Source organism: Nicotiana attenuata, unplaced genomic scaffold (genome assembly GCF_001879085.1).
Source record: "Nicotiana attenuata strain UT unplaced genomic scaffold, NIATTr2, whole genome shotgun sequence".
NCBI classification, from domain to species: Eukaryota; Viridiplantae; Streptophyta; class Magnoliopsida; order Solanales; family Solanaceae; genus Nicotiana; species Nicotiana attenuata.
The window spans coordinates 40,138-56,470 of record NW_017671714.1 but is presented as its reverse complement, the minus strand read 5'-3'; the positions used below and the strand labels follow the sequence as shown (position 1 = coordinate 56,470).

Below are 16,333 nucleotides of genomic sequence, written 5' to 3'. Positions count from 1 at the left end.
TAGAGAGGCCAATGGCGAACATCAGCCATGGATAGAAAAAGGCGGACTGATGCAACTTTAGCCACGGGAGAGAAAGTATCACTGTAATCGAGTCCAAATATCTTAGTATATCCTTTGGAACAAGACGAGCCTTAAGTCGATCAACCTGGCCATCTGGACCAACTTTGACTGCATACACCCAATGACAACCAACAGTCGATTTACCCGAAGGAAGAGGAACAAGCTCCAAAGTACCACTCGTATGTAAAGCAGACATCTCGTCAATCATAGCCTGTCGCCATCCGGGATGAGACAGTGCTTCACCTGTAGACTTAGGAATGGAAACAGAGGACAAAGATGACACAAATGCAACATGGGATGATGAGAGACGATGGTAACTTAAACCGATATAATGAGGATTATGATTAAGTGTGGAACGTATACCTTTTCGTAGTGCAATCGATTGATTAAGTGGAGACAAGTCCGCAGTATTAGCAGGGTCAGGTGCAGGACGTGAATCAGCTGGGCTTGATGCTGGGGGCGGACGACGATGATAAGTCAGGAGTGGTGGAGCTGTAGAAGTTTGAGCTGGACTAGGTGGTGGCACTGGAGCTATGGTTGGTGGAACTGGACTAGGTGGTGGCACTGGACTCGGTGGTGACACTGGAGCTGTAGGTGGTGGAGCTGAAACTGGAACTGTAGGCGGTGGAGCTAGGGAGGAAGATGAATGGGAGATAGGGACTGAATCTCCAAAAGAAGGAACGGGTAGCACCTCAGAAATATCTAAGTGATTAACTGGACGTGTGAAGTATGATTGGGTTTCAAAGAAGGTAACATCAGCAGACATAAGAAATCGCTGAAGGTCAGGAGAATAACATCGATATCCCTTTTGCGTTCTTGAGTAACCCAGAAATATGCACTTACGAGCACGAGGAGCTAACTTAACTTTTCCTGTAGTAAGGTCATGAACAAAGCACGTATTTTCACGAAGACACGGGGTGGAAGAGAGAACATAGGTAAGTGGGGAAACAGGACAGAGAATGGAACTTGATTTTGGATAGCTGAAGATGGCATACGATTAATAAGATAACAAGATGTAAGAACTGCATCCCCCCAAAAACGCAGCGGAACATGAGATTGTATGAGTAGGGTACGAGCAGTTTCAATAAGATGTCTATTATTTCTTTCAGCTACCCCATTTTGTTGGGATGTATACGGACAAGATGTTTGATGAATAATCCCATGGGAGTTCATAAACTGCTGAAATAGGGAAGACAAATACTCTAGGGCATTATAACTACGAAATGTACGGATAGAAACCCCAAATTGATTTTGAATTTCAGCGTGGATGGTCTGGAAAATAGAAAACAACTCAGATCGATTTTTCATCAAAAATATCCAAGTGCACCTGGAATAATCATCAATGAAACTGACAAAGTAGCGGAATCCTAAGGTAGAACTAACCCGACTAGGACCCCAAACATCTGAATGTACTAAAGAAAAAGGTGACTCTGCTCGATTATCAAGACGCCGCGGGAAATGGGAGCGAGTATGCTTACCGAGCTGACACGACTCACACTCTAGAGTGGACAAGTGAGATAAGCCAGGTACCATTTTCTGAAGTTTTGACAAACTGGGATGTCCTAACCGTTTATGTAATAAATCTGGTGAATCAGTAACGGGAGAAGTTATTGGAGGAAGACAAGATGCGAGTCCATGTGATTTTGCAAGGATAAGGTAATAAAGTCCATCTGATTCACGTCCGGTACCAATGATCTGCCCTGTACTGCGTTCCTGTATAAAAATAAGGTCATCAAGAAATAAAACAGCAGATTTAAGTGATTTGGCTAAGCGACTAACGGCTATGAGATTAAAAGGACTACCAGGAACATAAAGAACGGAGTCTAAAGGTAAGGAAGGAAGTGGATTTGCTTGACCTATTGCAGTTGCCATGGCTTGAGACCCATTGGCCATTGTGACTGTTGGAAGAGATTGAGAATATGAGATACTAGAGAAAAGAGATTTGTTACCAGAAATATGATCAGATGCACCTGAATCAATAACCCAAGACTCAGAAGGTGAAGATTGGGAGACACAATTGATGCTACTATTTGTTGGAACAACGGAGGCTAATCCTGAAGATGTCTGTTTACGTGCTTTGTACTGAAGGAACTCAATATAATCCGGTAAAGAAACCATCTGGATTGGATTTAATGCATTCGATCCAACGAATTGTGAGTCTAAGAATGACATTATAATGTTCACGCCCGAAAAGGTCATAAAATTGTTTGGAAATCACTGTTTGACTGTTACAGTTCACTGGAAACACTGTAGTTCACCGGAAAATAAAAAAGTCGTCAGAATCTGATGTAAACTTGATGGGTAGGCTCGGAAAAGCAAGACGATTATACTGTTCAAAAGAAACTTTCTCCAAAATCTGGCCGGAAACACTGTAGCTCGCCGGAAAATTCCAAAGTTGTCGGAATTTGTTAGGGATAGCACTGGTCGACTCGAAATTGAGGTGCGAGTGACCTTTCCTGAAGTAAGTTCGTCGGAAAATGGCTGGAAGGTGTCTCACGCGCCCGGCGCGTGCACAGATCTCGCCGGAAATTTTTTTCTCTGCCCGGCGCGTGAGGGCGCGTGGCAGTGATTTTTCCGGCGGGTTTTGCTGGGATTTGGTCGCGGGGCTACGGAGGACCTTGTGGTGGTGTTGGTTTGTTCACAACACTGATAAATAATGACTTTGATGTAAACAGTCACGTAGGTCACCGGAAAATTGCACGGTGACGACTGATTTCTTCCCGGATGTCGTTGGAATGACGCACAACGATAATTATCTCAGCAATGCTCTGATACCATGTGAGAATGCACGGGAGAAAATATTATTGATTAATTGACAGTGCTACAATGAGCCATATATATGCAATACATGTCCTACCCCTAATACATATGGGATTAGGGTTATTTACTACTATTTATACAATGAAACTAACACCTTCATTATGCTCCTCCACATGCTACACCCAAATGGAACTGTAATAGTTCTAGTTCTCCATCCCCTTCCATAAAACTATACTTCTCAACTACTACCTCCCTCCATAAGGCGAACTCCTCCATCCCAAATCTCCATGATCACTTTTCCGATAGAGCTCTATTGAACACCCTAAGATCTTTCACTCTAGTCCACCCCACTTTGGTGTTGTAACAACCTCCCAATTTAGCAGGTGGATCTTTTCGGTTTCCGGTGCCATCTGTCGCATCCCATATAAAATTTATTTGAAGCCTTCCCATTTTTCCTGTGACTCTCACTGGTGCTTGCAACAAAGAACATTAGTAAGTGGGAATACTTGATAAATTGCTTTTAGTGAGTACATCTTTTCCTTCAACAAGTATCGTTTCGCCCCTGCTAATCTCCGTTCAACCCTTTCAATAACAGGATTCCACTGCGAGATCCTTATTTGAAGCACACAGAGGCAAGTCCAAGTATGTAGTAGCCCAGTAGGTAAATAAGAGTCCACCTTATCATTGATACTTGTGCTAGTTCTTCAATGTTGTCTACCTCGCCTACTAGGAAAATCTCACACTTGCTGATGTTGATTTTGAGACCTGGCACGATCTGAAACCACTTAGGAACTTGTTTCAAGTATGTCAGCCGGTTATTATCTGCATCACAAAAAAATAGCCAATGTGTCATCTGCAAAGAGCAAGTTTGAAACCCTTACAGTACTATGCTCCCTAATCAAAGCCGTGAAACCCCTCAAATAACCACCACTCGCTGCCCTATTCGTTATCTTGCTCAGAGCTTCCAGAATAAATAGCATAAAGGATAAGGGGTTCCCTTGTCTGAGGCCCCTCGAGCTACCAAAAAAACCACACAGGCTACCATTGACAAGAACAGAGAATCTGACAGTGGAAATGCAAACCTTGATTCATCTTCTCCATCTTTCACTGAATCCCATCATCACCATTAAAAGATCCAGAAACTCCCAATTAGCATGATCAAAAGCCTTCTCAAGTTTTCCTTTTTTCCTTCTAGAGTCCACAACTTCATTTGCCATCAAAGCTGCATCCAAGATCTGTCTCTCTTCCACAAACACATTAGGTGAGGTTGACACTGATGCAGATATGGACCACATGACAAGGTAGACCTATAATTACATGGAAAGAAGTTGTTTAGACCTACAAATTCTTGGAACCAGTGTAGACTTAGCTAAAAATAGGCATAATGGAAGATAGCGATCCATATAGGTGAAACTTACTAGTTAGGGTCTTAGGGATATGCTTTAAATGTTACTATTTTTCTTTTATATAAAACTTATTTTCACTATTATTATTTTATTTTGGCATGATGATGATATGAGTTGAGCTTGAAGGAACCCCGACTTTGTTTGGGACAGAGGTGTTGTTATTGTTGTTGTTGTTGTTGTTGTAATGCTTATGTAATTTCTTTTTACCCTTGTAAGAGTGGAGCATATTTAGTACTGAAACCCTCTTTGGGGGTTTATCTATCCGCATTATCCTCCCTGCTTTTTCAAGTAACAAATCTCCTTTGCTGCCCCTGTGGTTTGATCAGTCTTCCATAAGGTTGGGTGAGTTGTACGCTGACACTCCCATTAACTCCTTATGTATTTTTCCCCTATACCTTTTGGTGATTTCACATAGTGACACATAGAGGTGTGCTTACAACTAATGTTCCTACCTAAACCCATGAAAGATTGCCTCATTGGATGTGTGTTTGGTCTGTCCCGAAGATGTTGACTTTTACAAAGTTTGGGCCTGCTGATTTCAGGGAATTGGGTGTACTAAGATCACCAAAGCTAAAAATGAAGGTTCTATCAGTGGGAATGTTGAATCAAGATCATATCTTGAAAAAAGACTAGTTTTTTGCTTTGGTTCTTATGTTGCGGCGCAGCTATTGCTTCCATTTGGGGAAGAAAACATTCTTTCTTCATCAGAGCTGAAGCAGGCACAAGAGGTTGTAAAATTCTCTTCTTGCCCTCCTGAACTGTAATTCTCTCATATACTCTGCTGCGGATACTGGGACCTAATAATTCATAGTATTTTCTGACAGATAGCTACAAGGATGGTGATTCAATATGGTTGGGGCCCCGATGATAGTCCTACGATTTACCATCATGGCAATTCGGTATTTACCTTTATTTTCCCCATCTTATTCTTGACTGCATGATCTGTTATTTCATTCAAAGATTTTTCCCCTTTGTATCTTCACTAAAGTTTGATATCCCATAGTTTTCATGAACCATTTCTCTTTCCTAAGACATTAAGGGGTCGTTTGGTTGGAATATGTTTACACTGGTATAAGTTATGCCGGTATAAGTTATATTGGGATAAGTTATGCTGGGATTGTTGTTTATTCATTGTTTGGTATGTTGTATTAAGAATGACAATTGCATAATTTCTAAGAAGAAGGTATAAGTTATACCGGTGTTAATTACCCCACCTTTTATAAGGTATAAGTTATCCCAATGTTAAAATTAACACCGGGATAACTTATACCTGGTTTACTAACCAAACAAAGTATTAAGGTGGTATTAAATTTTTATACCACCCTTATACCTTCTTATACCTCATATCAAACGACCCCTAACATATTAATGAAATGTTACAAGTTAGCTTGTGAGCCACTTCACTTTGTTTGCTATGATGACCTTGGCTGCAAACAGTTAGCGGTGGAACCAAACCAGAAGATAATTCACCTCGACGCTAATGGGTGAACCACATCTCTGCCACGAAAATATCTTGCCAAAAAGATTTGCACATGGAAATGGGAGCCCAAATGTATATATATGTGTGCATGTTAAAATATTTGTCAAACATAAGTAACTGATTAACGCTGTATATCTTGGTGCGTGACTAATTTGCTCTTTTTTCATTGATATATTTTTGTCTCATTGTGTTCTTTTTCGTGTTGCTGCTCTGAATAGGTCACAGCTTTGAGTATGGGAAACCATTTTGAATATGAGATGGCTGCAAAAGTGGAAAAGGTATAAAGCTACCTATTGAGTATTCTCCCTGGTCGTTTCGACTGATGATATGAAACATTATTTTCTTGTTATCTGAGAATTCTATGTGCAAATTTTTCTTGCTTCAATGGAACTGTGGGCCAGAAATGGTACTTAATCTTTGTAATAAATCCAAATATCCAGAGTCAGTAAGAACTATCTTTTTGGCCTCTTCTTACAGCTCCCACCATCTGGCTTGACTTCAGCTAAACTCTACATGTAGTAGTCATAGTGTGTGCTTGGGCTTATTATCAGAAGGGTTTAACATCTTTGATAAGAAATAAGAGAAAAGATTGGGAGAATGTGTGAAAACAAAGGTTAAGTTCAGGTATTTGGATAAATGTATATATAGGACACTCATATCACACTATTGTATTTGCACGTTTATCTAGGTAGAAGTTTAACCAAGTACACCCATAACACTCTTCCTTGGTTGGTTGCATGCGTGTTATATGCATCAGGCTTGTTGCTTATGCAGCTAATCCAGTGGCTTATAAGTGACTTGTTGAATATTTTTGTCAGTTGATCATTTGGTTTAGCCAGTTGGGTTTTTGGTTTTACAATTTTATTTTGTGTAGTGTTGGCCTAAGATGAATTTAAATGGAGATACATGATATTTGGGGATCCATATGGCCAACCCTAACTTGTTTGGGATTGAGGCATAGTTGTTATTGTTGGTCATTTGTTTTATAAATCTAGGGCCAATGTTTTCTTTTCTCTACCAAAATGACAGTTGCTTTTGATATGTTTGGTTCTCTAAAAACATCTTTATATAGCATTTGTCGCAAATATGCAGTGCAACTTGATTACCACTAAGAAATTGTCATGGTATTTCGTGGATCTCTAATCTTCGAGTAGTTGAATATATTGGAGTATTACTTGGTTTATTAGACATGCTCAAGCTACCAGGGTGTACAACCATAGAGGCAAGGATGAAATATAGCCTAAATGTAATTGTGTTTATTTGTTACTCCTTTCGTTTCAATTTATGTGTCTTAGTTTAACTAGGCACGAAGTTTAAAGAAGTAAGAATACTTTTAAACCTTGTGGTCTTAAACTAAAGATGTGTATAATGTACCAAAATATCCTTGAATCTTGTGGTATTAATAATGTCACGTAGAAAGTTGGAGTTAAAGAGTTACTAAATATAGTAAGAGACATTCTTTTTGAAACACACGAAAAAGAAAAGTAAGACACATAAATTGAAAAGGAGGGAGTAATTACTATGTTTATTTATTTACATTACTGTCCCTAGTAGTTAGAGAATGGTTATTTTGTGTCATTTATATTAGAAAGAAAGAAGGAAGGGGTTCGATGGTTTAGTCAACTAGAAATCACATTATAAAAGCAAGAGATGTCATTTGTGTATAGGGCATGAGCCTTTTCCCAAACTAAAAAGCAGGTCTAGGATGGATGAAACAAAGGCATCATTTTAGAATCAATAGTGTTCCATAAGAGGCTAGACAATTGAGCATCGATCATTTCTCATTCTGCTCGAACTTTCTCTTCAATACACATAGCTTGTTTAATTAGGTGATCTTGAATGCCTTGTCTTTTGCACTATAACTGAACAAATGAGGATCAAGAGAGGCATGTTGCACTACGTACTAATGTTTCTGTTGTAATTACTTGGTTTGAATTACTGGATACCATAGTTTTAGAACCAAAAGCATCTGATCCAAGCGACATTTTCGATGAATCAAAGGAGTTCTTTCACCAAAATATGAAATCAGGGGAAAGCACCATCGTAGCTCGGTAGGTCCAAGGGTTAATAAGCGGGTTGAGTCAGCTTTTAGTTAGTTCATTCTGATGTTTGAGGACCAAGTCCCGTTATTTCCAAAACTGGGCATAAGTATTTTGTTACCTTTGTGAATGATTTCTCTCGAATGACTTGCATTTATTTTATGAAGAGCCGCTCTGAAGTGTTTACTCATTTTTTTGCCTTTTCTGCTGAAGTCAACTCAATTTAATGCTTCGGTACGGATTCTACAGAGTGATAACGCTAAAGAATACATGTCAAAACTATTTCAGTCCTACATGAGACAACATGGTATTCTCCATCAGTCTACATGTGTTGATGCACAGTCTTAAAATGGAGATGCTGAGAGGAAGAATAGGCATCTATTTGAGACAGCTCAGGCACTTATGTTTCAAATGAAGGTCTCTAAACGGTTTTGGGCCGATTTGTTCTCTATTGCTCGTCTTCTGATTAATCACATGCCATCTACGGTGCTTGTTGGTAATATGCCTTACAATGTTCTTTTTCTAAATAAGTCACTATTTCCAGCGGAACCTATGTTATTTGGAAGCACATGTTATGTTCGAGATGTTAGACCATTTGTTACCAAATTGGATCCGAAGGCATTGAAATGTGTCTTCTTGGGCTATTCTCGCCTTCAGAAGGGATATTTGTGTTATTCTACTGAACTTGGCAAGTATCTGGTGTCAACAGATGTGGTATTTTCAGAGACTACACCATTGCTCTATGCACCTCCAATTTGTACAAGTCAAGGGAGGAAGATGAATGGCTAGTCTATCAGGTTACCCATGCTTTGACACAACAATTAGATGATGTTCCTCCATCACTTAGTTCTTCTATTGAGCATCAATCGACTATTATACGGTCACCACCTACTCCGTCTGCATTAGCAAGATCGTCAATTGTTCAAGTTTACTCGAGTAGGCGAGACCAATAATACATGTCCTGCACCAGTTCCTTCATCATCAGATCCTCCTTCGCCTGAACCTTCAGAGAACGTTGACCTTCCTATTGCTCTTTGCAAAGGTACACGAAATTGCAAATCCACATATTTCATTGCTAATTTTATTTACTATGACCGCTTATCCTCTACGTCTAGATCTGTGATTGCTTCTTTAGACTCCGTCTCTATACCCAAAACACTGAATGAGGCTTTGAATCATCCTGGATGGTCGATGCAATGCTTGAGGAAATACATGCCTTAGAGGATAACCACACGTGGGATTTGGTGAATTTACCCAAGGGAAAGAAACCGGTGGGATGTTAGTGGGTCTTTATAGTTAAAGAATCCAGATGGTTCCGTGCCAAGACTTGAGGCCAGACTTGTGGCTAAAGGGTATGCTCAGACTTATGGGGTGGATTATTCAGACACTTTCTCCCAGTTGCCAAACTCACTTTTGTCTCCTTGTTTATTTCTTTAGTCACTTCTCAGAATTGGCCTTTATATCAGTTGGATATCAATAATGCATTCCTTCATGGTGATCTTCAAGAGGAAGTGTATATGGAGCAGCCACCAGGTTTTGTTGCTCAGGGGGTGTGTGGGAAAGTCTGTCATTTAAAGAAGTCCTTATATGGCTTGAAGTAGAGTCCCTGGGCTTGGTTTGGCAGGTTCAGTGAGGCAATTCAGGAGTTAGGCTGGAAATGAGCAAATGTGATCATTCAGTCGTCTACCAGCCTCGTTGTATATGTTGATGACATTGTCATCACAGGAAGTGATTATGCGGGAATCTCTTCCGTTAAGTTTGTCCTGCATGCTAGGTTCCGTACAAAGGATTTGGGCCAGTTGAAATACTTTTTAGGAGTAGAAGTAAATAGAAGAAAGAAGGGAATTTTTTTGTCTCAAAGAAAGTATATTCTTGACCTACTTTCAGAAACTAGAAAGTTGACAGGCAAACCGTGCAGTACTCCAATGGTTCCCAATGTGCATCTAATGAAAGATGATGGTGATCCTTTTAATGATCCAGAGAGATATAGGAGGTTAGTTGGAAAGTTAAACTACCTCACGGTGACTTGTCCAGATATTTCTTTTGCGGTGAGTGTTGTTAGCTAGTTCATGTCCGTGCCTACGATCACACATTGGGAAGCTTTGGATCATATTCTATGTTACTTGAAAGGAGCTCATGGACTTGGCATATTTTATAGCAATCACGGCCATACTTGTGTTGAGTGTTTTACTGATGCTGATTGGGTTGGATCGAAAATTGATAGAAGATCTACTACAGGATATTGTGTTTTTGTTGGCGGGAATCTGATATCATGGAGGAGTAAGAAGCAAAATGGTGTATCTCGATCCAGTGCAGAATCTGAGCATAGATATATGTCACAGTTTACGTCCGAGATTATGTGGATACATCACCTTTTAACTGAAATTGGGTTGAACTATTATACACCAACAAAATTCAGGTGTGATAATCAAGATGCTCTTCGTATTGCCTCAAATCCGGTGTATCATAACGGAACTAAACGTCTTGAGGTTGACTGTCATTTCATTCGTGAGAAGATTCAAGAAAATTTGATTTCCACTGGCTATGTGAAGACGGGAGAGCAACTAGCTGATTTGTTCACCAAGGCATTGAGTGGAACTCGAGTTGATTACCTTTGTAACAAGCTGGGCATGATCAATATCTATGCTCTAGCTTGAGGGGGAGTGTTAAAGAATGAATGTAGTCATATTCGTTGTTATATACATGATAGCATAACTAAGGGATTTGATAGCATATCTGTAGGATTTTCCTTTTTTGATTCTTTCTATAGTTAGGATTCTGTACATGTATATATACTGATTACTTCATGGAATAAGACATCAACTATTTTCCCATACCTTGTTCAATAACAAGCTCCTTAATTCAATAATTGTCTGCCTTGATTTTTTGGCGCAGATATACTATATGGCTTATGATAAAGCAAAACAAATGCTACAGAGAAATCGAGAAGTGCTAGAGAAGATTGTAGAGGACCTGCTCAAGTATGAAATCTTGACAAGAAAGGTAAGTTGATGCAGAAGTATGTGTTTGAAATTTTTGCAAAAACTAAATTAAAATAAAATTATCTGAAATTCGTCCTTTTTTTAACTTAGTTCTTCATGGTGCCTCTGGGTCTTAATAGTTTGAGGTTTTTGGTTGGGATAGCACTTTGGCATTCTATTTTGCATGAACAAGGTTTTCTGTAATTCTTGTGATCTTGCTTTGCCCTTTGCAAATCACAAAATCTAAGTGAGTCCTCAGTGATTAAATAAAACCAGACCTGCTTAAATTCCTAAACATATAATTCCTGGATAAAGCTGTAGAAATAGAAGAAGAGAAGACAAATATCTCATTGCACTGGTAGTTATCAACATACAAGGAGGCTCCCGCTCCTCAGCTAGGAGCTTTGATTTGGAATTCCAAATTATTCTGTTAAAATCACTAAAACGATTCTATACAAATATACAATTTTTCACTGATTCTCTTAACTTTAACTATGCCCCTTCAAATTGTTGGCGAGTCGCCCAAATTGTTTCACGAAATAGTGAGCAATTACAGGAAGAAAAATGGTGCTGATGTTTTACCCCTCAAAAATTGCTGGTAATTGCATAGTTAAAGAAAATGTTTCTTGTAGCACACACAGAAGGGAATTAATCTGAGACACCAAAAAGTGGTACGGTAATATAATTAGTGTAGTTTAATTGGTGTGTAAATTGTAACGAGAATGTTTCCGGAGCATCAACACAAAAAAATCCTGGAGAAGTCGTCAGAAGAATAACGTCTTACGACCATCACACAAAGAAGTGGTTCCATTGGAATGGTTACCAGAAAGAGGCAACAATATTAAAATATATAATGAATTATAAGCTCTGGTCAAGTAAGCAGCACATTGAAAATTGTGACTTTCCCCATTGAAATTCAGTATTGTGTAAAAATTCTTGGGAAATATCTATATTTCAAGTTTGCCTCAATTGTTTAACAGGAGTACTAGCTTTCGTCCATTTTCAGTGGCTATTGGAGAGTAGGATTAATACATTGCCCTTTCACTATGACATTTACCAACCCTCAAGTCCTAAACATATCTTCATACATTATTCATAATTCGTGTTTTCTCCCTGTATACTTTCTTCATATGATTTTTTTCCCAATATCAACTAGGGTAGGATTATCCCAAGGGTCTTTTACAATATATTCTGAGATGAGTTGTTTTGATGCGGAACGAAGGCGCTTTCCGGGGAGATGGAAGGGTGACGGAGGGGAGTAGTAAGGTATGAAATCACCCTCTCGACAAGCAGGCATATCTCGTTGAATCAGTCTTTTTCGCCACATCGCGTATAACGGGAATCGAACCCCTCCGCTGTTGGCGGGCAGATGTATAATGTACTACTTCGATCCAGCAACTTGTTAGGAGTAGGTTTTGGCTTGGGAAAAACCCGTGGATGAGCGAGAATATATGAATATTTTTTTGTTAGATGGGCGGCTCATATTTCAAATAAAGATCGTCTCGTGGAAAACTCATCCCTTCCTATTTCTTTGTTTGTCCTGTCAGATAGAAAGAAACGAGAAGACCGTACTCATGTGCAACTAATTCAATAGGACCGGTTATGAACCCAAGAGCGGAATCTGCCTTCTAACCCGAGGTCCAGGTATTCCGGCCCCAGATTGCTATAGTGAGTCTTAGGCCCCTAACCGGAAATACGCTATTTGGACTCTACAATCCTCCTTCGATGCCTACTTACTTAGGTCTAGCTGACCCAGCTTCGAGGGACAAGCACCGCATCTAGGTAAGCGCACGGATCATACGTTATCTCATCACTCACTAAGGCTAGCGAAAAGTGATCGAATAAAGCATTTGTGGACCTCTCAGTAGGATTCGAACCCAGATGAAGTTCTGACCATCTATTAGAGAATCGCGAGCTTGTTGTAGTCGGTCCTAAGGGGAGAACCTTCTTTCAAGCTAATAAGCTACTTAAGAAAGAAACTAAAGAGAAATAAAAAATGTTAAGATATTCTTAATGATATTCGATTCCTTTTTTGCCGAGTATACGAGAAGCTTTGAGCGGGAGACAAGGGGTACCCCCGCAGGTTCTGAGAGCTCCTTTCTGCCAGCACTTTCTCTACCCGGGAGTCACTTTATCAGATAGGCTTAAAAAAGGGGATTTGCCACATCGTTGAGTGATCTTTAAAAAGGAAGTCGACTTATAAATAGGAAGATAAGGCGTTAGCAGACTGCCTTCTCTGGAGACAGAGTTTTTACTGCTACCTCCGAGTCTGACAATCTAGTCTTCTAGGCTTTTCGCTTTTAGAAGCTACTGGGACTGCGCATGGGCATCCTCACTGACGCTATTTAGTTATTCGGGATCAGAAGACTTTGGTTGGCTAAGGAGAAAAGGTGTTTGTTGGCATTGCCGTTCGACCTGAGGAAAGTGCGGTCAGATTCAGAATCCCCAATGTCCATCCAACGAGTTGCATACCTCTTAGCAGTCCCCTAAAACTTATTAGCTTAGTAGCATGGAAGTCACAATAGTTCTAGCAGAGTAAGCTAGAAGATGACCAATCCCGCCCACTTCTTCCAATAGGAGTTATTCTTTGCCTTGACGCTGTGAGAGCTTCCGGTCCTTGAGTATGAGTACTCCTATCCGCGATGGGGGTCAAGACGCTGTCGGGCGCCCTCCGGGGCACAGTTGAATGTAGATATCATGAACACGAGGTGCAGGGACTTGTTTCAATTGCCTTTCGGAGGAGTAATGCCAAGCATACGAGCGAAGGACTCTACCTACCCCAACGAATGAATGGGACTCCTCGTCCTGATCGAACCAGAGATTCCGACAACGCAGAGCTTCAAGTGACTTGTTAGGGCTGTCGAAGAGCAAAGAAAAAAGTCACTCGAAAGGCTCTGCTTGTTGGCGGAGGATGAAAAGATCTGCCCTGAAAAAACGTAATAGGCTGCTACTCTAGGCTCGCCTTACTGGCACTGAAACCTTCAAGGACAGGCGTAAAGCCCTCCTCACCGGTTTCAAGATCTCCATTACGTCGTACGATATATCGATCCGGCGAGAGGGAGAAGCGGGGATTGATAGCTTTCAAGAACCAGTGGCTTCTATTGGTCAGGTCTAAAGGTCTAAGGGGAAGACCTTTTCTTACTCTTCAACTCCCTGGATTCCATCTCTCTTTCGGTCCGAAGCCGATAGGAAGGGAAAGTCGCGGGAACCTCTCGCTGGTTTTTGGAATTCGACAGCAGGAAGTGTTTTCACACCATCGAGCTACCTACTGGAGCTTCGACCAAGCACCACCGGTCAATTCCGCTTTGGGGCCACCCACACGTTAAAATGGGCTTACAAACTACTTCAGGGCTGGAGGGCCAGCCGCAGCAATGGAAGGTTGCCTAACCGCTTTCTTTTTAGGTCGTCGCTGAGATGTCCAGCGGATTCCTAGGCCTTGACGAATGGCCGGCCACCTTTTACGAAGGGCAGGAACCTTAATACCTGAGGAAAGAGATAGAAATGGATTACTTGCTTCTCCAAAGGCCCAACGTATTTCTCGAGCGCAGGATGATGTGGACTACTTGAATTTAATTAAGGGGTCCTACTCGGATTGGTTTCCCCACCTTAAAGTACCGAGCATTTTAGGGGTCTAGCTGCCCGAGGTTAAGGGTTCATCAGTGAATGGAGTTAGGCCGGTTGAAGGTGTCTTGGAAGACGGGTCGAAATCAGATCTGGTTTCACTCCTCTATATTCGAAATATGCCTCTCTCGAAGGCTTTGTATCAGACATTTTCGCTAGAAGACAAGAAGTAAAAGACATATTTTGAAAAGATGGGGATTTGGGCTATTGATCCGGAAAGACGAGATGGAATATCTCACCCCTGATCTCTATGGTTGGTTGAAGGTGTCTTGGAAGATGGGTCGAAATCAGATCTGGATAGAAGATTCATCTACGCTGGCAAAAGGGCGCAGTGGAGGCCCCGGTTGGCCGTCCTTCGGTGTAGGCCACTCTATCTGCTACTAATTTCTAATTTCTTACTTATTAAGAAAGGGTCATGGTCATATAGCCCATTCGCAGCAACGCACTCTGGTAGTTCATTCGCTTCTGAACTGCGAGAATAACTGACTAAGCCGTGCCATAAGGGGTCATTCTCCAAACGGGACGGGGCCAAGCCTTTAGGTACCAAGTATCAACCCTCAGTACATGACTCGATTTTGTGTTCATTTCTTGTTTACTGACTTTCTCTACGTGATGCTTCTTTTAATTGCCACTATTCTTCTTTAACTTGCAGGATCTGGAGAGAATTCTTGCTGACAATGATGGGCTGCGTGAAAAAGAACCATTCTTCCTTTTGAAAGCAAATAATGAGGTACTGATTCTCAATCCTGTGGGGACAAGTGATGTATAAATTTGGGGCCCGTTTGGGTTAGCTGAATAAAAGCATCAAGGGCTTAAAAACACTTTTTAAGTGCGGGAGCTGGTTTTATGAATATGTAGTTACGTGTTTGGATAAAAATACTGAATCTGAAAACAAGCAGTGATGCGTTTGGCGAAAAAGTGTCGTTAAGCGCTTTTTCTGTTAAAATTACTGAAATGTCCTTAAATCTGTTAATATTAAAAATATTGTTTTAAAAGAATTTTCTCTAAATTTTTTAGAAATGTTTGTGGTTAGATTTTATTTTTTGATAATTAGTGTTTGTTATTCTTTACTACTAACAAGTTTGCTTTTTGTTTGGTAAAAGAAAATAGAGTCTCTAACTCCCAAAAAAAAGAAAAAAAGATTTTCAAGAAAAATATAATAAAAATTATTTGTGAAACTTGCTACTAACAAAGGAGGATGTTTTTTTTTTCAAAAAAAAGGGACTCAATCCTGAATCCTTGTCCCTTTGAAGACCATCTGAAATTGCATAGAATGATCGTAATTTCAAAAGCTCCACCAAATCTCAACTAGGCACAATTATCTTTTTCAATTCCATAAATAAAATGAGATCCTTATAGAAGCTTTAAATTTTTGAGAGTTTCAAGAATATCAACAAAAAGAAGAATACTCTATATGATGGTTGCTTTCTAACTGATGCACAGAAAACAAAAACAGTGGGAAGATAGGTTGCGCACACCACTGGTTTATGCCATAGAAATAGCCATGGAAGTCAAAGATGAAAACTTGTGGAGGAATGAAGAAGAAACGAAACTAGTAGAGTTGGGGCCTTTCGTTATGTAGGGTTCTTTTGGAAATTATGGAAAAGTGTAAGGAATAAAAAAGGTAAAATCATTGGTCAAACAAAAACAACTTTTAAGCCAAAAAGCGGTAAGTTGGAGTTGCCCAGCTTATGGCTTTTGGTGTGTTTTAAGCACTTCTACAACTTGCCAAACACTGAAAAGAGCTTCTGTGATAGAGATTACACGGAGTTAACCTCGGGCTGACCTAACCACAAACAAAAAGAGACTCCCTGGACTGGCTAGATTTCCTAAATAAATATGGAGAAATTGCCGTCAGACATGCTTGAAGAAACAGCTGAATGATGCTAGGTTAATTTCTGACTAAGTTGCTAATAAATGTCTATTAATGGACTAAATAAACCTGAGAAGTAGTTCAATGAAGAAATATCATCTAGTGTACTTAAG

General features: G+C 40.2%; 1 protein-coding gene across 1 annotated transcript in view; it reads left to right on the top strand.

Moving 5' to 3' along the window:
- Positions 1 to 16,333, top strand: part of LOC109209814 (probable inactive ATP-dependent zinc metalloprotease FTSHI 5, chloroplastic) — a 61,823-nt gene that overhangs the window by 43,625 nt on the left and 1,865 nt on the right. The window contains exons 14-18 of the mRNA XM_019373158.1: positions 4,769 to 4,954; positions 5,051 to 5,125; positions 5,925 to 5,984; positions 10,641 to 10,748; positions 15,000 to 15,077. Of these exons, the coding sequence (XP_019228703.1) occupies positions 4,769 to 4,954; positions 5,051 to 5,125; positions 5,925 to 5,984; positions 10,641 to 10,748; positions 15,000 to 15,077 (507 nt within the window). The remainder of the gene's footprint in view (positions 1 to 4,768; positions 4,955 to 5,050; positions 5,126 to 5,924; positions 5,985 to 10,640; positions 10,749 to 14,999; positions 15,078 to 16,333) is intronic.